We start from the raw sequence: 24,724 nt of genomic DNA on the forward strand, positions 1-24,724 counted from the left end.
CACCCTGTTCCTGGCCCTGCCCTTTGACGTTGCTGCAAATTGCCTAGAAGATAATCGTCATTCAAAGCAGCCCTATTCCTTGAGCTGTCTGGTTACCTAAATTCGGTTTCCACATTCACAAACAGAAGTAATAGTTTTACTGCTTTGGATTGTTGAGAGGATCATCAGTGCATACATATTAATTCTCAGCAATCCCAGCACTTCGGGAGGCTAAGGCCGGCAGATTGCTTGAGCTCAAGAGTTCGAAACCAGCCTGCGTAGAAAACATGGCAAAACCCCGCCTCTACAAAAAAAAAAAAAAAATTAGCCGGGCGTCGCCTGTGGTCCCAGCTACTCGGTCCCAGCTACTCGGGAGGCTGAGGTGAGAGAATCCTTTGGGCCTGGGAGGTCAAGGCTGCAGTGAGCCATGATCCTGCCACTGCACTCCAGCCTAGGTGACAGAGTGAGACACTGTATCAAAAAAAAAAAAAATTTGTACCTTGCATTCAAATCAATTTAATAATTTTTTTTTTTTTTTGAGACGGAGTCTCGCTCTGTTGCCCAGACTGGAGTGCAGTGGCACAATCTCGGCTCACTGCAACCTCTGTCTCCTGGATTCAAGCGATTCTCCTGCCCCAGCCTCCTGAGCAGCTGGGACTACAGGCACACACCACCACGCCCAGCTAATTTTTGTATTTTTAGTAGATACGGGATTTCACTGTATTGGCCAGGCTAGTCTCGAACTCCTGACCTTGTGATCCACCCGCCTCGGCCTCCCAAAGTGCTGGGATTACAGGCGTGAGTCACCATGCCTGACCAATTTAATAATTTTTTGAGAAACCACTCAGCTGAGGCCTTGTGCCCTGTTACATTACTGATGTTCATATTTCTCCCTTTATTAATAAGTTGATTCAGAGCCCTGAGAACACTAAGGAGGTAGACTTGGCATCTAGGGTTAGCTTTAAGGTCACTAACTGATCAAGTCACCTAACACACCCCTCCTCCTTAGGTTTTTATTTGCGACTTTTTAAACTGTCTTATTTACAAATTTTCAAACCTATACAACCGTAGAAAGGATGGTATAATGAACCCATCACCTTACTTCAACTACAGTTTGAATATCTCTCGTCTGAAATGCTTGGGACCAGAAGGGTTTTGAATTTCAGATTTATTTTGGATTTTGGAATATTTGCATACACATAATGAGATATCTTGGGGGAGGGACCCAAGTCTAAACATGAAATTCAGTTATATTTCATATATACCTTACACACATAGTCTGAAGGTAATTTTATACAGCATTTTAAAATAATTTCATGCATGAAGCAAAGGTTTTACTGCAGCTCATCATATGAGGTCAGGTGTGGAATTTTCATCTAGTGGCATCATGTCAGTGCTCAAATATTTTGGAATTGGGAGCATTTCAGATTTTCAGGTTAGAGATGTTCAACCTGTATTTTCAAGTCATGGCCAATCTTGTTTTATTCATACAGCTACCCATTTTTCCTCTTACAGGATTATTTGGAAGAAAATCCCAGATATCATATTATTTGAACCACAAATATTTTAGTGTGCATATCTAACAAACAAGAGCTTTCCAAAAATAGATACTACGATATTATTACCACACCTAAGAAGTATCTAGTCAGTGTTCAGATTTCTTTGACTCAGAGATATTTCATTTATTTTTATATGCCACTTTAGCATAATTATTTACATTTTTAGTTTTTTGAATCATCATCCGAAGTTGGCATTTTGTAATTGTTTATATTATATATGTGTATATATGCATATATGTATGTATTTTAAGATATACATACATATATAAAGCATACATTTATGTATATAGAAATATACAGGGCCGGTTGTGGTGGCTTACGCTTGTAATTCCAGCATTTTGGGAGGCTGAGGCAGGTGGATCACCTGAGGTCAAAAGTTCGAGACCAGCCTGGCTAACATGGTGAAACCCCGTTTCTACAAAAAATTAGCCGGGCATGGTGGCACGCGCCTGTAATCCCAGCTACTTGGGAGGCTGAGGCTGGAGAATCGCTTGAACCCAGGAGGCGGAGGTTGTAGGGAGCCAAGATCGTGCCATTGCACTCCAGCTTGGGCAATAAGAGCGAAACTCCGTCTCAAAAAAAGAAAAGAAGAAATATACATATAGCCGGGCGTGGTGGCTCACGTCTGTAATCCCACCACTTTGGGAGGCTGAGGCGGGCGGATCACCTGAGGTCAGGAGTTGGAGACCAGCCTGACTAACATGGAGAAACCCCATCTCTACCAAAAATACAAAATTAGCCAGGCGTGGTGACACATGCCTGTAATCCCAGCTACTCGGGAGGCTGAGGCAGGAGAATCGCTTGAACCTGGGAGGCAGAGGTTGCGGTGAGCCGAGATCGCGCCATTGCACTCCATCCTGGGCGACAACGGCAAAACTCCATCTCAAAAAAAAAGAAATATACACATAGCATATAGAAATATACATACATGTATAAATATATAGAAATATACATACGTACACACATATATACATTCACTTATGTGTTAACTTTCTTTATAGGTTTCTCTCCCTCTCTTTTTTTTTTCTTTGCAATATATTGTTAAAGAAACCGGCCGGGTGCAGTGGCTCATACCTGTAATCCCAGCATTTTGGGAGGCCGAGGTGGGCGGATCACCTGAGGTCAGGAGTTTGCAACCGGCCTGGCCAGCATGGTGAAACCTTGTCTCTATTAAAATAGAAAAAATTAGCTGGGTGTGTTGATGTGCGCCTGTAATCCCAGCTACTCAGGAGGCTGAGGCAGGAGAATCGCTTGAACCCAGGAGGCAGAGGTTGCAGTGAGCCGAGATTGCACCACTGCACTCCAGCCTGGGTGACAGAGCGAGATTCTATCTCAAAAAAAAAAAAAAAAAAAAAAAGAGAGAGAGAGAGAGAGAGAAAGAAACCACCCAGTTTGACTTGTAGAATTTCCCACATCTAGATTGCATATCTGTGGTATTATTCAACATGTTCCCCTATTCCCTCTATTTCCTATAACTTGCTAGTTAGATCTAGAGACTTGATAGGATTCAAATTTGATTGTTCTGTCAGGAATACTTTATGGCTAGTATTGGGTACTTCTATTAGGCAGCACATAATGTCTGGTTGTTTCTGTTTTGGTGATGTTAGCAGCCATTAATGATAATTGCCTAGGTCTGTTATTTAATTGAGGGTTGATAAAATAGTGATAATCTAATTCTATCATTTATTAATTCATTAGGATATTTCTCTAAATAGAAACTTCCCCTCATCAATTGTATGGATATATTGGGGAACAGTTCACACAGAAAAGGCATAATAAATGCTTGATTCTTTTCATTTTTTTTTTTACCATTACTAAAAGAGTTGGTTCTGTTAGCATCCTTCAAAGGTGAAAAATGAACTTTTGTTTGTTTGTTGTCCAGTAATTCTAAATGTCATCCCTTCAAGGAACCATCGTATTTGGTTCTTTCCTTAGTTCAGGTTGATGATCCCACGATGATTTGTGTGTCATTATGTACTTGGAGCTTTCGGTCACCTGCTGGTTAATATAAAGTATATTGTCATTTTCTAGGTTCACCTAGAAATCAATGACCCAAACGTCATTTCACAAGAGGAAGCAGATAGTCCTTCAGATAGTGGACAGGGCAGCTATGAAACAATTGGACCCTTGAGTGAAGGAGGTTTGTAATAGTATTTTTATTTTTAGGAATAGGTTGCGGGAGCCTCAGTTGTAAGTAGATTGGATTGATTTCATTATTCTCTTGATTTATTACATTATTAATGCCCCATCCTTATTGTTTGTTTTATTATAAAAGCAAAATAACAGTGCTTGTACCTTTTTGAAACTATGTTATATTGTTGAATGTCTAATAGCTACCATATTGCCTGGTTAATTGCATTCATCCTATAATAAAAGGAATTTTAACACCTGCCAGAGGTTAGAACAACTTTACACATTGTAAATATACGTAAAATTACATTTCCCAGTAAGAGACATTTTTCCCAGGGAAAATGTTTTTCAAAATGTATTTTTAGATTTGCTTTGCTACAATCAGTTCTTAACAGTAGTCACGTAATTTCACAATGTTATATATCACTTGTATAAAAATATATTTTTGAGGAGTAGTGGGACTAGGAGGAAGATCAAATGATGGTATAATTAAAAGAAAATTGTTTCCTCCAGATTCAGATGAAGAGATATTTGTAAGTAAGAAGTTGAAAAACAGGAAGGTTCTACAAGACAGTGATTCCGAAACAGAGGACACAAATGCCTCTCCAGAGAAAACTACCTATGACAGTGCCGAGGAGGAAAATAAAGAGAATTTATATGCTGGGAAAAATACAAAAATCAAAAGGATTTACAAAACTGTGGCAGACAGTGATGAAAGTTACATGGAAAAGTCTTTGTATCAGGAAAATCTTGAAGCGCAAGTGAAACCTTGCTTAGAGCTGAGTCTTCAGTCTGGAAACTCTACAGACTTTACCACTGACAGAAAGAGTTCCAAAAAGCACATACATGATAAAGAAGGAACTGCAGGAAAAGCAAAAGTAAAATCAAAAAGAAGACTTGAGAAAGAGGAGAGAAAAATGGAAAAAATTAGACAGCTAAAAAAGAAGGAAACAAAAAACCAGGTACATTTTAAAGAATAATTTGCTATCGCTTGGGTAGGTTAACATTTTAGAAAAGGTTGCTGTTAGTACTTGAGGTTGTTTCTGCTCTCTGACTATTGCTTTGAATTGACTATTTTGTGTTGAGAATTATTCTCAATAGGTATGTGATTTAAAACTAACTGGTCTTGGCCAGGTGCAGTGGTGCATACCTCTAATCCCAGCACTTTGGGAGGCTGAGGCCAGAGGGTCACTTAAGCCCAGGAGTTCGAGAACAGCCTAGGCAACAGAGTGAGATCCCATCTCTACAAAAATTTTAAAAATTAGTTGGGTGTGGTGGCCGTAGTCCCAGCTGTAGTCCCAACTACTTGGGAGGGTGAGGTGGGAGAATCACTTGAGCCCAGGAAGTCGAGGCTGCAATGAAGCTGTAATTGTACCACTGCATTCCAGCCTGGATGACAGAGTGAGACCCTGTCTCAAAAAAAAAAACAAAAACAAAAACCAAAAAAACAAAACTTATTGGTCTTATTCTATTTTGGGTATGCAGAGGACATTTCCAAATAAATGGGTTTCTGATTTTCTTTATGAGCACATGGAGTAATTCTTTGCTGTCTCTGAGCTGATGAAAATTAACTGAAAGAAGGCTTTTTTATGCATCTATCAGTCAGTAGTCTTGTTTGCTAACTAGAAAAACCATCCTCAAATTTATAAACTAGTTGCTTAACAAGTATTTTACTTCAAAAAAAAATTACTGTTTATTAAGTTAGTTTTAGACAGTTGCATAAAATCACAACTTGGACTTCAAAGGATACATGTGAGTTAGGAACCAGTGAGAATGTTCTAGATTTTATATGCTTGTCTGTTGATGAAACATGGGCTTTTTCTGGCCTGATCCAAATTGCCATATGATGTTGTGAAATACTGGATTTTTAAATGATTGGATTATGCTTTTTGTTTATGTATTACTTAGGAAGATGATGTAGAACAGCCATTTAATGACAGTGGCTGTCTTCTTGTGGATAAAGACCTTTTTGAAACTGGGTTGGAGGATGAAAATAACTCTCCATTGGAAGATGAAGAGTCATTAGAATCAATAAGAGCAGCTGTAAAAAACAAAGTAAAAAAGCACAAGGCAAGTAAAGCGTGATTGCGATAAGAGTTAATCAACTGCTTCTGACCTTTGCTATATTTTTAATTTACTGTTGGAACCTTAATTTTTTTTTTAAACTGAAGAAAAACTTGTGTCAGTTGACTTAAGTTTTTCAGCTGTTAATTTTGGAGACTTGCAGTACAAGTGATAGACATGCTAACTTCTTTGGAAACTAGTGTTTTGTTATTACCCTTTTAGGAATGCTGAAAAAAAAAAAACACTAAGATATTTGATGGTGTAGTAAGATGCAGGTAAATAATAGGGAAGAGATGTAAATTTTGCAATCCTGTAGCCTTTGAGAAATGAACCCTATAGGGTTTCAGGAAGGGTATCAAAGAGAGGCATCAGTCAAAACATTGTTGTCCCGAGTGTTTGGAAGCATAATTTTTCTTCCTAAGATTTTTTTTAGCTTCCTGCGAGTTATTATCCCTCTTTAGGGAAAGATGTAAGCAGAGGTAAAAGAAATAAGGGTCCAGACTCCATTTGAGGTATCTGTTTTCTAAGCATAATAGGATGCTGTGTGTTTAATAATTTCTATTTGATGATTATTGATTTATTAATGTAGCATGATGTGGTGTTGGACTACAAAAGTCTTCAGCTAAAGCATCCTCTTATTTGAATTTCGTTTTTGTCCTAATAATCAACCTGCCATTTCTTTTAGAAAAAAGAACCATCTTTGGAGAGTGGGGTCTATTCATTTGAGGAAGGAAGTGAGTTATCAAAAGGAACCACGAGGAAGGTGAGGTAGAGCCCTGTATATTAGTCACACTGATCTCTTTACACAGGAGATTATAGATTTCTTAGGGATAAATATTTTATTTTGTCTATCATATTTTTCTGTTACCCATCATATTGCTTTGTACATAGTAGGAACAAAATATGGATTGGATTGAACAAATTCTCTGAGACTTGGGAATAAATGAATTCCTTGAGTTTATACTGCATTTGGGCTTACTCATGCTTACTATTTCCTTTCCTCTTTTCTTGGAGAGAGCAAACTCTTGAGGGATGAATATCTGTCTTTCTGGATATTCATATAATTAATGTAGTCTCACTTCTTGTTTTCTTTAAGGAAAGAAAGGCAGCCAGATTAAGTAAAGAAGCATTAAAACAACTGCATAGTGAGACTCAGCGCCTTATTCGAGGTAATGCAACCCAGTAAACTTTGAGGCAAAATCACAACATTTCTTTGTAAGCTCAACTTGGATGTTGGGGACTTTTATCTTTTTAACACTTCTAATGTGAACTCAGGTTATAATATTAAGTTTAGAATTGATCTTGGTGAAAGGCCATTGTTCTAAAGCCCTTGGAACATTAGTATAAACTGAAGAAATTTTCAGAACTGTAGTGCAGGTAAGGAGGAAATTTTTTAATGGTTGTCTATGGACTGATTGTGTCAGGATTCTTTGGAGAGGTAGTAATCCCTCCCTATTTGCAGTTTTGGTTACCTGTGTCAGCCATGGTCCATGGAATTTAAAAATATCATCCCTTTGTCCAGAGTATCACGCTGTATACATTACCTGCCTGTTAGTCCGTTAGTAGCCCTCTCAGTTATCAGATCAAAAAAACACTGCATGGTTTAGTACCATCTGCAGTTTCAGGCATCCACTGCAGGTCTTGGAATATGTCTGTCTGTATAAGCGGGGACTACTGTATATAAATGTTTAGGTCCCACAGAGATTCTGATTCAGTAGATTCGAAATGGGATCCAAGAATCTGTATTTCTAAAAAACTTCCTGGATCATTTTGATTTCACATCTAGGTTTAAAAGCCACTGGTCTTCAGGGAGCTTTTTTGTACTTAGCTCCTCTGCCTTTGTTAAAGGGGAGTTTTCTATTTCTAGTGATGGCTTTGGTTATTATGCTTAGTTAACTGAATATGAAGTGACATTTCAGAATATACAGTATATATATTTGCTTGTTTTATTCCATTTTATAGAGTCTGCACTGAACCTTCCATATCATATGCCTGAGAATAAAACCATTCATGATTTCTTCAAACGTAAACCCCGGCCCACTTGCCACGGAAATGCCATGGCACTATTGAAGTAAGAACTCTCTTTCCTTATTATAATTTTCATGAACATTTAGTTTTGTAGCAAACATCTGGCATAAAAAGTTCAGATTTCTCACTCCCTTAAAACTGATTTAACTGATATATACTAAGGGATGAGAATGTTTCACATTTAGGATAATTTTCAACTCCAGCTCATTTTCTCTTCTCTAGGTCATCTAAATATCAGTCAAGCCATCACAAAGAAATGATAGACACTGCAAATACTACTGAAATGAACAGTGATCACCATAGTAAAGGTTCTGAGCAGACAACAGGTGCAGAAAATGAAGTGGAAACTAATGCACTCCCTGTAGTTTCAAAGGAAACCCAGATCATTACTGGATCAGATGAGTCTTGCAGGAAGGATTTGGTAAAAAATGAAGAGCTAGAAATTCAGGAGAAACAGAAGCAGAGTGACATTAGACCTTCACCTGGGGACAGCTCAGTGTTGCAACAGGAATCCAACTTCCTCGGGAACAATCACAGTGAGGAATGTCAGGTTGGAGGGCTTGTAGCATTTGAACCTCATGCCCTGGAGGGTGAAGGCCCCCAAAATCCAGAAGAAACAGATGAGAAAGTGGAAGAGCCTGAGCAGCAAAATAAATCATCAGCAGTTGGGCCACCTGAAAAAGTGAGACGGTTTACTCTGGATAGACTTAAGCAACTGGGAGTAGATGTTTCCATTAAACCACGGCTAGGTGCTGATGAAGATTCCTTTGTGATACTTGAACCTGAAACCAACAGAGGTAATCCTTTACATTGTGGGGAGCCTCCCTGGAGTGATTATCCTGGTAGCTTTTGATTATTGACTGCTGTCGAGGACAGAGAACACAGGAGGAACCAATAACCACATTTGATCTTATCCTGCAGTTGTTCCAGATATGGGCAGAGTCTTTTTTTAGAGAAATTTGGCAGGGTATCAGAATGATCTAAGCCATGTTTAAAATGGAAGTCTGTTGGCTGGGTGCGGTGGCTTACGCCTGTAATCCCAGCACTTTGGGAGGCCAAGGCAGGCAGATCACGAGGTCAGGAGTTTGAGACTAGCCTGGCCAATATAGTGAAACCCCGTCTGTACTAAAAATACAAAAATTAGCCGGGCATGGTGGCACGCATCTGTAGTCCTAGCTACTCGGGAGGCTGGGGCAGGAGAATTACTTGAACCCAGAAGGCAGAGGTTGCAGTGAGCTGAGACTGCACCATTGCACTCCAGCCTGGGTGAGAGAGCGAGACTCTGTCTCAAAAAAAAAAAAAAAAAAAAAAAAAAGTTTTTGATAGTTAATATAAAAAAGAGGTACATTGCTACTGTGTTATGGTATTTAGGAATTTATTATTTCTGCCTTTCCAATCTGAAATTAAGTTTTTTCTGTAATCCTGAGTCAAATCTTAAGACATTGATGAAAACATCATTTAGTTTTTTACTGCTAAAGAGAAACATTTTGGTTCACTTAAATTATCTGTGAAACCGAATTTCTTTTGTTTTCACTCATTCAACAAATATTAAAGTATCTACTATGAGTAAGTTGCTGTGGGGCATACCAAGATAAATCTGACATTTAAGGTATACTTAAGATGCTTTTACTCTAATGGGCGAGATAAGAAGTATGCAAATAAGAAGTACAAAGGAGAAAATGGTAAATGATGTCTTTGATAATGAATATGTCATTGATAATTGGAAAATAACATGAAGAAAAAGGAAAAGTATTTTCTTAAAGAAATACTTTGAATTTAGAATAAAGTACTGTGGGAATTCAGAGAAGCATAAATTTCTTCCAATGAATAGTTAAAAGACAGCCTGAAGAATAGGTGGATTAATTACTTGTTCACTGCCTTCCCTTTATACTGTGAGTTGGTATCTTCTGCCTTGTTCCCTACTCTATCCCTAGTGCTTCCTCAGTGGATGACACATTGTAGGCACTTGTATTTATCAAATGAATGAATGATCCCTCAACACTGAACTCAAGTATTACCACATTGAATAAATTTCCTGACTCTTAGATAGAGCTGGATGCTCCCCACTCTGCCTTGAGGCAGTATGGAATGGTGGTTAAGAGCTTAGACTTTGTAGCAAGACCAGGATTTGAATCTGAACTATCATAGTAATTGTTTAACATTGTATACGCCATTTGACCTCTTCAAGCATCTTTTGTTTAAAAAAGAGAAGAAAGCCAGGCACAGTGGTGCACACCTGTAGTTCCAGCTACTCGGGAGGCTGAGGCACAAGAGGGTCACTTGAACCCAGGAGTTTAAGGCCATCCTGCGCAGCATATGAAATCCTGTCTCAAAAAAAAAAAAAAAAAGAAAAAGAAAAAAGCACTATATGACTTGTGGGCTATGGTGAAGATTTGTTGAAATAATGCATGCAAATGGATAGTATAAAGAAGCACTCAAAAAGTTGTTGCTGCTTCTACTATTATTAGTGAAATGGTTCACATCAAGACTTTTTTTTTTTTGAGACGGGCTTTCACTTGCTCTTGTCACCTAGGCTGGAGTGCAATGCTGCGATCTCGGCTCACTGCAACCTCCGCCTCCTGGGTTCAAGCAATTCTTCTGCCTCAGGCTCTCAAGTAGCTGGGATTACAGGTACCCGCCACCACACCCAGCTAATTTTTGTATTTTTAGTAGAGACAGGGTTTCACCATGTTGGCCAGGCTGGTCTCAAACCCCTGACCTTAGGTGATCTGCCTGCCTCGGCCTCCCAAAGTGCTGGGATTACAGGTGTGAGCCACTACACTCAGCCAAGACTCTTTCATTAAACCAGGCACAGTCAGTGGCTTATGCCTGTAATTCTAGCACTTTAGGAAGCTGAGGTGGGAGGATTGCTTGAGCCCAGGAGGTCAAAGCTGCAGTGAGTTGTGAGCTGAAATTGCACTCCTACACTCCAGTCTGGGAGACAGAACGAGACCCTGTCTCATAAAAAAAAAAAAAAAAAAAAACACAAAAAAATTATCTTTCATTAAACATCTTGTTGTTGGCAGGTGCTATGTCAGTGACTATATCTGGTGTGTAAAATATGCTTAGTGAGTCTGTTAATTGAATGGGTTGACTTTGGAGATGGAGAGGATAGAAAGAGCACCTTGTCTCATTAAAACAAAAAGAAAAACAAAACACACACAAAAAAGATTCTGTTTGATTAAACAGCTTATTGTTGGCAAGTGCTATGTCAGCCACTGTATCTGGTGTGTAAAATATGCTTAGTGAGTCTGATAATTGAATGGGTTGACTTTGGAGATGGAGAGAAGGACAGAAAGAACTCTGCATGGTGGTGCGTATTGGGAAGATGCGAAAGTCAGTTTGACCAGGGCTGGAGGTTCAGGTGGCAGAGTTGTATAACAGAACTAGCATAGCTCCATTAGCAAAGAAGCATGAGAATAAGCTGTTGTCCGGAACACTGAGGGAAAGTTTTTGTTATATGGGACTAAAAGTTACCTAAACAGTCCTAGACTGATAGGAAAGGGAGAAACATTTTTTGAGTACCAACTATATTAGACACTGGTACATTCTTTGTTAGTTGTCTTTCTTAATTCTCACAGTGCCAGGTATTATTTTGCAAAATGAAGAGACTGAGGCTCAGAGAGGTTAGGTAATTTTTCCAGCATTATACTTGGCTTATAAAGGGACCTACACAGTGGCTGGCATATAATGAGCACTTATTTTTTAACTTGGAACATGTTTTCCTTTAGAAATAATTGACACGAAATTTGGGTTTCCAGACCAGCCATAATATACATGAAGTTAGAATCAACATTCATTCATTCATTCATGCAATAAACTTTTATTTAGCACTGTGTTGGGTGCTGTGTATACACGTAAAACACTCCCTGCTCTCAAAGAAATTGAAGTGTAATAGGAGTGATAGACAGGCAAACAGACCATTACAATACTGGATGGTAAGTGCTGCGATCAAGGTATATAATTGAGGGTGCATTGGGAACCTAGAGGAAGGGTACCTTACTTGGAGCCTAGAAGTCAGGGAAGTTTCTGAAATGAGCTCAGTAGAGATACCAAGGCAGAGAGGTGAGGGAGGGCTTTTTTGGTGGAGGGGTTGGACCTGCAGATGTCAGAGACAATGGAAAGCACAGGGTGTTCTCCCTGGCTGAAGTGAAGATAGCAAGGACATTGGTGATCAGAGCCCAGATCATTCAGGGTTTTTATGCCATGCTAGGAGCTTGGACTTTAGCTCTTTGTAAGTAGAGGACCACTGAAAGGTTTTCAGCAAAGGAAATGTTCAATCAGATACTCACTTTAGGAAGTTAAATCTGGTAGCTGTTGTGGTGGATGCATTGGAAGGGGTTAAGAGTAAAAACAGTGGGAACAGCTCAGTTTCTTTACCTCATATAGAATAAGGTTTCCATGAGAAAATGCATGTAAATTTAAATTTTGTGATGTCAGAAATACATTACTTCTGTTGCTTGCAATAGCATATGGAATAATCCCTGCCTCTAATTCCTCTACTTTCTGGACAAGAGCAATGTGAATGAGAACAGTTCTTATGCTGCTGATAGAGATAAGCTAGGAAAGAGACTTTTCACTTAAGAGAGGAGATGAGAGGTGATGGAGGATGAGAGGTGATGGACTAATAGAGACGAATGGAGGGAGAGGAACTTGAACAGGGGTTTTAGGATGAAGACAGTGATGGTTGCATCATGTAATAAAGGCCAAAGAAAGTGGTTGCTCCAATGGGTTGGGGGAGGAAGAGCTTTGAGGATCCTAGCTTTCTCCAGTTATGAATGAAGATACCTCTTGCCTGACTACTATTTTAAGTCCCAGGTAATCTTCCCACCCAACCATTTCTCTTACCCTAGTGGCACCCATAATAACCTGCCTATTTCTGTTCCCTTTTCCCTGCTACCACCTGTTGCTTTCAGCTTTACTGAACCACTGCAAAATAGGAGGCAGACTTACAGCTTGTCTCTCTACTCTTTTGTTTGCAATGTAAACATACCATCCTTTAGAGTTGGGTTTTTGCTGCTAATAATGTTGGGGTTTCAGGATAAAAAGATTTCCTTCATTTTTCTCTTTTTCTAGTAAGACCGTCTAGAGGAAAAAAACACATCTAGATGCTAGTCACAAAAACACCAAAGTATGATTTGAGTGCATTTTAGAAAATTAGCCAAAGTTTCATGCCTATAGTCCCAGCACTTTGGGAGACTAAGGTGGGAAGTTTGCTTTGAGGCCAGGTGTTTGAGACCAGCTTGGGCAACATAGTGAGTTCCTGTCTTTGCAAAAAATAACAAAGCCAGATGTGGTGACATGCACCTGTAGTCCTAGCTACTTGGGAGGGTGAGGTAGGAGGAATGCTTAAACCCAGGAGGTCAAGGTTGCAGTGAGCTGTGATCACACCACTGCACTCCAGCCTGAGCAACAGAGCAAGACCCTGTCTCTAAAAAGACAAATGAAAAGTGGCTGGGCACAATGGCTCACACCTGTAACCCTAGCACTTTGGGAGGCTGAGGAGGGTGGATCATTTCAGTCCAGGAGTTCAAGACCAGCCTGGACAACATGGCAAAACCGGTCTCTACAAAAAATATAAAAATCGGCCAGTCGCAGTGGCTCACTCCTGTAATCTCAGCACTTTGGGAGGCCGAGGTGGGCAGATCATCTGAGATCAGGAGTTCAAGACCAGCCTGGCCAACATGGTGAAACCCCATCTCTACTAAAAATAAAAATAAAAAAATTAGCTGGGTGTGGTGACGCATGCCTGTAATCCCAGCTTCTAGGGAGGCTGAGGCAGGAGAATTGCTTGAACCCAGGAGGTGGAGGTTACAGTGAGCCGAGATCATGCCACTGCACTTTGGCCTGGGCAACAGAGTGAGACTCCGTCTCAAAAAAAAAAAAAAAAAAAATTAGCTGGGTGTGGTGGTACATGCCTATAGTCCTGGCTATCTTAGGAGGCTGAGGTGAGAGGATCACCTCTAAGCTTGGGGAGATTGAGGCTACAGTGAGAGCCAAGATTGCACCACTGCACTCCAGCCTGGGCGACAAAGCGAGACTCCATTTAAAAATAAACCATTTTATCATGGACGAGAAGGCCGCCTGAAAATATCCCGTGTGCATCAACTCCAAAGGAACTTTCTCTTTAAAACTGCCAGCTCTCATCACAGATTCCATTATGATATGAAGTGTTAAGCAGAGTGAGTAGGGATTGGTTCCAGGTAACAGCTAGCTGAGGGAGAAGGAAATTCTAAGATATTGCAGTGGGGAAGAGGGGTAAGTTTATATCACTATTGGATTGCTGAACTTACTGTTCCCAGTATATATATATTTCCGTTTGTATACAAGTTGAGCATGTGGTACTGGGGCTGCAGTATTTTCTTTCTCATTGTACCAATTGTACTAGTGTAACAGTTTTCACCAAAAAACTTTTTACAGTCCTGCTGCTTAGTTATATCACTGACTGGATTGTCATTTTATTTTCCCTTCTTGAAAAAAATTGACTTTGCCTATATTTAGTAAGATTGCCAATAATGAAACATTCAAAATAGGGAATTTGATCCCAGCATTCTGGAAGGCCAAGGTGGGCTGATCATTTGAGGTCAGGAGTTCGAGACCAGCCTGGCTAACATGGTGAAACCCTGTCTCTACTAAAAATACAAAAAAATTAGCTGGGCATGGTGGTGCTCACCTGTAACCTCAGCTACTCAGGAGACTGAGGCAGGAGAATCGCTTGAACCCTGGAGATGGAGGTTGCAGTGAGCTGAGATCACATCACTGCACTCCAGCCTGGGCAATAGAGTGAGACTGCATCTCAAAACAAAAACAAAAAACAGCAATAACAAATAGGGAATTTTAAAAGGAGACCAAAACCCATGAAAAATTAAGCCCTTAAATAGATGAGATTATAATCTTTTTTCCTACCAGTTTAATACTTTTAAAGAATTTTTAAAGAATGTTCAAAAGAATTGCACATATTTAGAAATTTCAGGTATAAATTTCTGTCTGATTTTTTAAAGTCTGATTTTTGAAACGTTGAGGAAGAACAGTTGTGGCAGTCAATTAGTTTGGGTTAAGTTGTATGAATTTGACTCAGGAGTTAGTAGCAAGGGGTTTTTGGTTTCTCTGTGTATGTGTGGTTTCCCTCATCATTGTTGAGCTAAAAAAAACTTAGCTTATAAGTCTTAAAGGAAAGAGTTTTGAGCATGGCAAACTGACACACTGGTTGGCGTTTGGGTTTAGAACTGGAAGCCTTGAAGCAGCGTTTCTGGAAGCATGCTAATCCAGCAGCCAAACCCAGGGCTGGTCAGACAGTGAATGTGAACGTCATAGTGAAAGACGTGGGCACTGATGGAAAGGAAGAGCTAAAAGCAGATGTGGTACCTGTGACTTTAGCACCTAAGAAGTTGGATGGAGCAAGCCACACAAAACCAGGTATTTGAGCCCACAGGTTTTGTTTTTTGCTTTTTGCTTTGTATTCTAACAGATCTTCAAGGCTATTGAAAACCTTATAATGAAAAGTTATAGAATCTTTTTCCTTGGAGGCTTTGCAGAGCAGTATCTCTGGCATGATTCACGTGTAGCACACCTAGAGGTGTGGGGTGGACAAGCTGGCTTTATTTTTTTTTTTAGATATCATTTGTCTTATTATAAAAAACCCCATTATAGACAAATATATAGAATAAATGAAAAACTTAATCTTCTATCAGAGACAGGTTCTATAACCATATTGTGTATCCTTTTAAACTCTCTTCTTTGCACATATGTATATGTATTTAAACAAAAACAGGCTGGGTGCAGTGGCACATGCCTGTAATCCTAGCACTTTGGAAGGACAAGGCAGGAGGATCTGTTGAGCTCAGGAGTTGGAGACCAGCCTGGGCAACATAGTGAGCCCTCATCTCTACCAAAAAAAAAAAAATTATCCAGGCATGGTGGCCTGCACCTGTGGCCCCAGATACTTGGGAGGCTGAGACAGGAGGATCATTTGAGCCAGGAGGTTGAGGTTGCAATGAGTCATGATTGTGGCACTGCACTCCAGCCTAGGCGAGAGAGTGAGACCCTGTCTCAAAACAAAAAACCCAAAACAAAACAACCCACCTATAATGTGATCATAACATGCATTCTGCTTTGTGTTTTAGAAATGTATTAAGGACAGCTCTCACCCCTCCCTTGAAATCACAAGTAATATATCACATGGAAAACAGTTTTAAACACTGAAAAAAGGTATCAAATGAAAAACTAGTCTCCCCAAAGATAACTATTAACAATTTCTTGTATGTCTTTATTGGAGTATTTTTATCCATATACCATTTTTTGTGAATGTGTGTGACATTGAACATTTACTCCCTGTCAGGCATTGCTCTAGGTGCTTTATATGTTTTATCTCATTTAATCCTTACAACCCTATGAGGTAAATAACATTAGTATCCTTATTTTATATATGAAGAAACTGATATGCAGAGCACTTAAGACACTTGCTCAAGTTTACACAGCTAATAAATGGTAGGACCAGTGGTCTAATCCAGACCACCTAACTCCAGAGCTCAGATCTACTACTTTATATTGCTTTTGAGGCTCTTTTTTTTTTTTTTTTCCTCTAAGACAGAGTCCTGCACTGTCACCCTGGCTGGAGTGCAATGGCACGATCTTAGCTCACTGCAACCTCTACCTCCTGGGTTCAAGCGATTCTCCTGCCTCAGCCTCCCGAGTAGCTGGGATTACAGGTGCCCGCCACCATGCCTGGCTAATTTTTGTATTTTTAGTAGAGATGAAGTTCGCTATGTTGGCCAGGCTGGTCTCGAACTCCTGACCTCGTGATCTGCCCACCTTGGCCCCGCAAAGTGCTGGGATTACAGGCGTGAGTCACTGCGCCCAGCCTTGAGGCTTTTTTAAAAATGGCTGCATAATACTCCATTGAATGAATACAACATGACTCATTAAACCATACTCGTATTGACAGATGTCTTGTTTGTTCCAGTTGTTGCTATTGCATACAGTGTTATATTACAGTGCCAGATATATGGTGGTATATTAGATGCAAAATTCCTTACAGTGGAATTGTCATGATATATATCACATTTTGATATATATCATCCAGTTGTCTTTCAGAATGATTTTACCACTCTGAATCACGGTGTATGAGTTCCTGTTTCCTCTCAATAATAGGTATTATCAAACCTTCTAATTTTTGCCAGACTAACATGTCGAAAATGTATCTCGTTATTTTGATTTGTAGCTCTTTAATTAGAAGTGAGATTAAGCATTACTTTTAATTTATTAACAATATATGTTTATTTTTCTGTGAACTGCCAGTTCATATCATTAGCTCATTTTACTCGAGTCGTTTCTCTTTTTCTTTAATATAGGTAAATTTATCAATGTTTTTCTTCATGGCTTTTGAGCCACAGACTTGAAGCTCTACTCCCTACCCACCTTTTCTCTCTTTTGAACAATTATTTTATAATCCCTGAGTAGTATACTATCCAGGGTGCAGAAGTTCTCTTTGATACTTCAATTCATAATACTCTTGTGTTCAAATAACAAAAAAGCCCAGAATACTAGAGTCTCAGATTTTCCTTCTGGGATGTGACTAGAATATTTCTGGAGTTGCCTAAAATGCATACCTAATTATTGTATTATGTCTAAAGCATTTCTACATATTTCTGTTCAGGTGAAAAGCTTCAGGTGTTAAAAGCTAAACTGCAAGAAGCAATGAAACTCCGAAGGTTTGAGGAGCGCCAGAAGCGCCAAGCACTGTTTAAATTAGATAATGAAGATGGGTTTGAGGAAGAGGAGGAGGAAGAGGAAGAAATGACAGATGAGTCTGAGGAAGATGGAGAAGAGGAGGTAGAGAAAGAAGAGGAAGAGGAAGAACTAGAGGAAGAGGAGGAGAAAGAAGAGGAGGAGGAAGAAGAAGGAAATCAGGAGGTTTCTGGCAATTACGTTGTTTTGTTACCTTGTCATGGTGAACATGAGAGAAAAAGTCAGACTTGAAAAAGAGTATAATAAGCATGTTCAATTGTATAAGAGGTTTTAGGGGCATGATGAGGGTAACTACCTCATATATCCCTAAATCTTAGGAACTTCAGTTCTGTCAGTACCACTGAATATCTGTAGATCGTCATTATATATCTGAATACAGATATTCAGTGGTACTGACAGAATACCATTGCCTGGGCTTCCACCTGTTTATTTATATATTTTAATATAATAATGCTAATATTAAAAATGGCTTTGTATTCGTAGGAAATTTTATCTTTGTTGTTTATTTATGTTTCTCTATCAGATTAAAAAGCAGTCCTAACCTTGGCTAGATTGAGGCCTGGAGTAAATTCTTAGGGAGGTAGAGGCCTTTCTGAGTTATTTTCGTTCTTTGTAGAAGAAGTCATTTGTAGAAGGGCCTCTTGCCCTTGTTCCGTAGTACTGTTTTTTGCCTAGGGAAAACAGGTGATGATACGATTGTTAAGTATTAAAAAACTTTCCTTTTTGGGCCGGGCAGGGTGGCTCATGCCTGTAATCCTAGCACTTTGGAAGGCTGAGGTGGGCGGATCACCTGAGGTCAGGAGTTTGAGAACAGCCTAGCCAACATGGTGAAAATCCATCTCTACTAAAAATACAAAAATTAGCTGTGTGTGGTGGCACACACCTGTAATCCCAGCTACTCAGGCAGGAGAATTGCTTGAACTCGGGCAGTGGAGGTTGCAGTGAGCCAAGATTGTGCCACTATACTCTAGCCTGAGCGACAGAGCAAGACTGCATCTCAAAAAAAGAAAAAAAAAAAAAAAAAAAAAGCTTTCCTTTTTGTATGCTGGGATCACTTTATTTTATTTTATTTTATTTATTTATTTAAATTTTTTTGAGATGAGGGTGTCACTATGTTGACCAGACTGGTCTCGAACTCCTGACCTCAAGTGATCCTCCCATCGTTGTGGCCTCCCAAAGTGCTGGGATTACAGGCATGAGCCACCATGCCCAGCAACTTGAGTTAATATTTGATTTTGGGTAAAGGGGAAAGAAAGCAATGGCTGAGCTATACAGCCTGTCTCAGTCTGTGCTTGGTTTGAGATCAGTAGTCAGCCTGCAATCTTAGACTGATTAATTAACCTCTTACTGCCTCAATAAAATGATAATCCAGTCGTCCTTTATAATCTTAGCAATTTCGGGAGGGTAGAAGGTAAAAAAATATATATATACAAAAAAGTTCTAGACGTGTCAGGGAAAATTATGTTGATAATGGTCCTATGGAACTTCCTTCAAGTTTACCTTTTTGAATTTAAGATGTGATCTGTAACCAATCAGCCATATTTCAGGCTACCAGTGTATTTGCTTTTAAATGTTTTGACTTGTATTTTTTGTTTTGTGGTGGCCTGATTGGTAAAGACTGCAGAATTCCTTCTTAGTAGTGAAGAAATAGAAACAAAAGATGAAAAAGAAATGGATAAAGAAAATAATGATGGCAGTAGTGAAATTGGCAAGGCAGTTGGCTTCCTCTCTGTTCCCAAGTCTCTCTCATCAGATTCTACTTTACTTCTGTTTAAGGACAGCTCTTCCAAGATGGGGTAAGTGATTCTCTCTAAGAAAACTTAAAATTGCCTAGGATTTGCCCCTCCTGTAAAAACTAGGAACAGATACTGAACCAATTTACTTTCTTATTTTGCAGTTACTTTCCTACTGAAGAAAAATCAGAAACAGATGAAAACTCAGGCAAGCAGCCTAGCAAACTGGGTAAGTAGTGATTCTTGTGCAGAACTTAACATTTCTTTTGTCCCTCAGCTTTGATATTTAAGGACTGCAGTACGGTAAGTTTCCATGTTTTTAAATCTAGTCACTTCCCAGTTTCATATGTAGCTATGAAAAGGGTTTATGAATTAGAATATTTTTCTTGGTCTATTTTTTGCAGTTTATTTATAGTAGACCATGGTACATAATGTCCTTAGTGAATGTGTGTTGATTGAGCAATGAAATATTTCTGTATGTAGATCAAAGGAAGACGTATAATTGATTGGATAATGAAGAGTGTGATCATAGGCATTAGGAAGGATAAGAGAAAGAAGAGAACTTTCGGCCAGGCGCAGTGACTTACGCCTGTAATCCCAGCACTTTGGGAGGCTGAGGCAGGCGGATCATGAGGTCAGGAGATCGAGACCAGCCTGGCTAACATGGTGAAACCCTGTCTCTACTAAAAATATAAAAAATTAGCCAGGTGTGGTGGCACGCACCTGTAGTCCCAGCTACTTGGGAGGGTGAGGCAGGAGAATCGCTTGAACCCGGGAGGCGGAGGTTGCAGTGAGCCGAATTCGCGCCACTACACTCCAGCTGGGGTGACAGAGCGAGACTGTCTCAAAAAAAAAAAAAAAAAAAAAAGAACTTTCAAGTGTCGCTTAGCTCAGAGTAATAAGCCCTGATTATATAATGCTATCTTAGTACTGTAATTTACCTTTAACTTAATGTTTTGGAACATATAACTTGAGGGGTTTGCCTATGAATTTTATCTGACAGTTTCATCCTCAACTCTTTTTCCTAAACAAATCCACCTTATTTCTGTAATCATGTGCTTAAAAGGTGTTTCTCTTTCTTTAGATGAGGATGATTCATGTTCATTGCTAACAAAGGAGAGCAGCCACAATAGCAGCTTTGAGCTGATTGGCTCCACGATTCCATCCTATCAGCCTTGCAACAGACAAACAGGCCGTGGGACCAGTTTTTTCCCTACAGCAGGAGGATTCAGATCTCCTTCCCCTGGGCTATTTCGAGCCAGCTTGGTCAGCTCAACTTCTAAGGTAAGATGGTAATGGTTTTTCTAATCTCCTCCTCTCTTTGCTTCCCACATTGCTAAATAAAGTTTGTCCCAGCCAACCAACTCCCACCACGTTGGTACTGAGCTTATGTGTGTTCAGTTTAAAAAATCCACCCCCTTTGTGTATTAAAAACAAGCTTCATCCAGTATTCTTACTTTCTTGGAGGTATTTTTCTTTATGCTTCTCATGGCTGTGTATTGTCCCCCTCAACTACAATTTCCTGAGAGTAGCTTAAATATTGCAAATAGCAACTTCTGTTGTTGTCATGACAATGAATGACATTTGTAAAATGTTTTGTTATTGTTTGTTTTTGTTTGGGTGCCAGAGTTCAGGGAAACTGTCTGAGCCTTCACTTCCCATAGAGGATTCCCAGGATCTGTATAACGCCTCCCCAGAGCCTAAGACACTTTTCCTAGGAGCAGGAGACTTCCAGTTCTGTTTAGAAGATGACACTCAGAGCCAACTGTTGGATGCAGATGGGTAGGTAGTTTTGTGTTTCTGTGGGCGGGAATGGTGCTGGGTACTGCTTAATTTTGTTTAAAAATAAGTGAGCTTCTGTCACTCCATCTGTGCTTTCTCTTCTGAGAAAGAGAAGGTGTACAGACCATTAGTATTACATTCTATAAGTTTGAACAAAGTCTGTCCAGAAAATAAACATAAATAGCTCTTGCTAACATTCTGGTCCTTCAATTCTGTCTTATTTGAAATGCATAGATCTTGTATTGTAAGGTCATCAAATTTCCCTGTATCCATCCTGCTATGTTATTATTGTTGGGTAAGGTTGAGAATTCACAGACTGGTGGCACATTACAGGACATAATGCCAAGCCCTGCTCTAGCATCATCTGAAGCTAAAAGTTATCCTTTACACTTTACCTTCTGAGTAACATTTTATTCTTTCACAAAACTTTTCCCTCCCTCTTTAGATTAACACAAGCCTAAAGTTTGAATCTTTTGCTTTCTGGTTTGAGATTCAGCTTTTAAATGGTGTAGGAAATGAATTCAGAGGTTTTTCACCCCCTACTTTGCCATTTCTCTGAGGAATTTTTTTAAATTTTTTTTTGAGGCAGAGTCTTGCTCTGTCGCCCAGGCTGGAGTGCAGTGGCGCGATCTTGACTCACTGCAAGCTCCACCTCCTGGGTTCACGCCATTCTCCTGCCTCAGCCTCCCGAATACCTGGGACTACAGGCGCCCACCACCACGCCCGGCTAATTTTTTGTATTTTTAGTAGAGACGGGGTTTCACCGTGTTAGCCAGGATGGTCTTGATCTCCTGACCTCGTGATCCGCCCGCCTCGGCCTCCCGAAGTGCTGGGATTACAGGCGTGAGCTACAGCGCCCGGCCCTCTCTGAGGAATTTTTTACACTATTCGTTGTGCTCATTGGTTCTTAGGTTCTTAAATGTTAGAAACCACAGGAATCAGTACCAAGCTTTGAAGCCTCGATTGCCATTGGCCAGTATGGATGAGAATGCCATGGATGCCAACATGGATGAGCTGTTGGATTTGTGTACTGGAAAGTTTACATCTCAGGCTGAAAAACATCTACCCAGGAAGAGTGACAAGAAAGAGAACATGGAGGAACTTCTGAACCTTTGTTCAGGAAAATTCACTTCTCAGGGTAAATATCCAACCAAGAGTATCAGGCTTACCACACCCAAGTATCAGTGCCCTTGAAAAGAATTCCCTGGGCGGGTGGGGTGGCTCATGCCTGTAATCCTAGAACTTTGGGAGGCTAAGTTGGATGGATGGCTTGAGCTCAGAAGTTTGAGACCAGCCTGGGCAACATGGCAAATCCCCATCTCTACGAAAAAAAAAAAAAAAAATTAGCCAGGCATGGTGGCACGTGCCTGTGGTCCTAGCTACTTGGGAGGCTGAGGTGGGAGGATCTCTTGAACCTGGGAGGTGAAGGTTGCAGTGAGCTGAGATCACACCAGTGCACTCCAGCCTGGGTGGCAGAGACCCTGCATAAAAACAGAAAAAAAGAAAGAAAGAAAAGAAGCCCCTTACCCTCAGGTGAAAAGTTCACAGAAAACAGGGCTGTGATGGAATCTGTGTATAAACTGAATTCACTGCTTAGTGCCCTGATATTTAGAACTCTTACTTTCTTAGAGTGGTAACGTATCAACTTAAGACTACTTTAGGCCGGGCGCAGTGGCTCACGCCTGTAATCCCAGCACTTTGGGAGGCCAAGGCGGGGGATTTCCTGAGCTCAGGAGTTCGCCACCAGCTTGGGCAGCACGGTGAAACCCCGTCTCTACTAAAATACAAAAAATTATCTGGGCATGGTGGCCCGTGCCTGTAATCGCAGCTACTTGGGAGGCTGAGACAGGAGAACTGCTTGAACCCCGGAGGTGGAGGTTGCAGTGAGCCGAGATTGTGCCACTGCACTCCAGCCTGGGCAACAGAGAGAGACTGTCTCAAAAAAAAGTCTCGAAAAAAAAAAAGACTGCTTTAGCTTTGCCCATATGATACATCATTTATGATTAATGTATGTACAAAGTTTAGAACAGTGTCTGATGTATAATAAATTTCATATAAATGTTAACTTACTTCCTGTTCCCTGCCCCCAATGCACACAACTGCTAGATCGAACATAAGCTCTATGAGACCTGGGATAGTGGTTTGTTCATTACTGTATCCCTGGTGGCCTGGCACATATGGCACATAGTAAGCACTAAATAAGGATTTGTTGAATGAATAGATGGTAGGCTCTTCTTGGCAAGCTTACCTTAGAACTGTATCGAGCTGGCATGACTTTAGATGGCTGGGAAAAGAGTATAAAGCTATCATTCCTTGGTGACACATCTTTTCCTTGTTGTGATGTAGATGCCTCCACTCCAGCCTCATCAGAGTTAAATAAACAGGAGAAGGAGAGCAGCATGGGTGATCCAATGGAAGAAGCACTTGCTCTTTGCTCAGGCTCTTTTCCCACAGACAAGTAAGTCTCAGATTGCTGGGAATTTGGGAAGGCCTGGCCTTTTGATAAAATCAAAATAACTGATCATCTTAAGGGCTTTGCACCTTTTCTGAGAATCTTGCAGTGGATTTGAGTCTCATATATGCCTAGTAAGCAAATTATAATGCTTTGGTGGAGAACAGGGTAAAAAAGGCAAGAATTTGAAAGCTATTTAATATCATTAATAGGGAAATGCCAATCAAAACCACAGTGAGGCACCCATTAAGCTGACTTTTATCAGAAAAACCCAAAAAGTGTTAGTGAGAATGTGGAGAAATTGGAAACCTTGTGTACTATTGGTGAGAATGTAAAATAGTGCAGCTGCCAGGGAAAGTATGATGGCTCCTCAAAAATTAAAAATAGAGGCCAGGCACGGTGGATCATCTGAGGTCAGGAGTTCGAGACCAGCCTGACCAACATGGTGAAACCCCGTCTCTACTAAATACAAAAAATTAGCTGGGCATGGTGGCGCATGCCTGTAATCCCAGCTACTTGGGAGGCTGAGGCAGGAGAATTGCTTGAACCCGGGAGGCAGAGGTTGTAGTGAGCCAAGATCATGCCATTGCACTCCAACCTGGGCAACAAGAACAAAACTCCGTCTCAAAATAAATAAATAAATAAAAATAGAATGACCATATGATCCAGCAATTTCACTTCTTAGTCTGTACCCCAAAAAAGTGAAAGCAGGACTTGAACAGATATTTGCACCCCCATGTTCAAAGCAGCATTATTCACAGTAAGTAGTCAAAACATGAAAGCGACCTATGTTTATTGGCAAATGAATGGGTAAACAAAATGCGGTATATATGCAAAGGAATATTCAACTTAAAATGGAAATTCTGGCTGGGCATGGTGGCTCACACGTGTAATCCCAACACTTTGGGTGGCTGAGGTGGGTGCATCACTTGAGCTCAGGAGTTTGAGACCAGCCTGGATGATATGGCAAAACCCCATCCCTATAAAAAAATACTAAAATTAGCTAGGCGTGTGCCGGCAGTACCAGCTATTCAGGGGGCTGAGGTGGGAGAATTGCTTGAGCCTGGGAGGTCAATGCTGCATTGAGCCATGATTGTGCCACTGCACTCTGGGCATCAGAGCGAGACCCTGTCTCAAAAAAAAAGAAGTTCTGACACTTGCTACAATATGGATGAACCTTAGGATGTTATGCTAAAAGAAATAAGCCAGTCACCAAAAGACAAATACTGTATGAGTCCACTTACATGAGG

The 24,724-nt window shown here is 40.3% G+C and overlaps 1 protein-coding gene across 13 annotated transcripts in view; it reads left to right on the plus strand.

The window, feature by feature from the left end:
* CLSPN (claspin) overlaps positions 1-24,724 on the plus strand; it is an 82,706-nt gene that overhangs the window by 33,322 nt on the left and 24,660 nt on the right. For 12 of the 13 annotated variants that reach the window (XR_001720006.4, XM_016959056.3, XM_016959054.4 and 9 more), the window contains 15 exons: positions 3,570-3,678; positions 4,182-4,630; positions 5,577-5,738; positions 6,418-6,495; positions 6,829-6,901; positions 7,695-7,803; positions 7,983-8,557; positions 14,985-15,176; positions 17,416-17,672; positions 19,125-19,303; positions 19,405-19,469; positions 20,325-20,524; positions 20,868-21,022; positions 21,934-22,160; positions 23,369-23,480. Coding sequence is in view for 12 of the 13 variants with exons in the window: in XM_016959056.3 (XP_016814545.1) it covers positions 3,570-3,678; positions 4,182-4,630; positions 5,577-5,738; positions 6,418-6,495; positions 6,829-6,901; positions 7,695-7,803; positions 7,983-8,557; positions 14,985-15,176; positions 17,416-17,672; positions 19,125-19,303; positions 19,405-19,469; positions 20,325-20,524; positions 20,868-21,022; positions 21,934-22,160; positions 23,369-23,480 (2,942 nt within the window). In the remaining variant the exon portion in view is untranslated. Of the gene's footprint in view, positions 1-189; positions 362-3,569; positions 3,679-4,181; positions 4,631-5,576; positions 5,739-6,417; positions 6,496-6,828; positions 6,902-7,694; positions 7,804-7,982; positions 8,558-14,984; positions 15,177-17,415; positions 17,673-19,124; positions 19,304-19,404; positions 19,470-20,324; positions 20,525-20,867; positions 21,023-21,933; positions 22,161-23,368; positions 23,481-24,724 lie in introns of those variants that run through there. The other variant, XM_063782821.1, reaches the window with a different exon arrangement.

This window comes from Pan troglodytes, chromosome 1 (genome assembly GCF_028858775.2).
Source record: "Pan troglodytes isolate AG18354 chromosome 1, NHGRI_mPanTro3-v2.0_pri, whole genome shotgun sequence".
Classification (NCBI taxonomy): Eukaryota; Metazoa; Chordata; class Mammalia; order Primates; family Hominidae; genus Pan; species Pan troglodytes.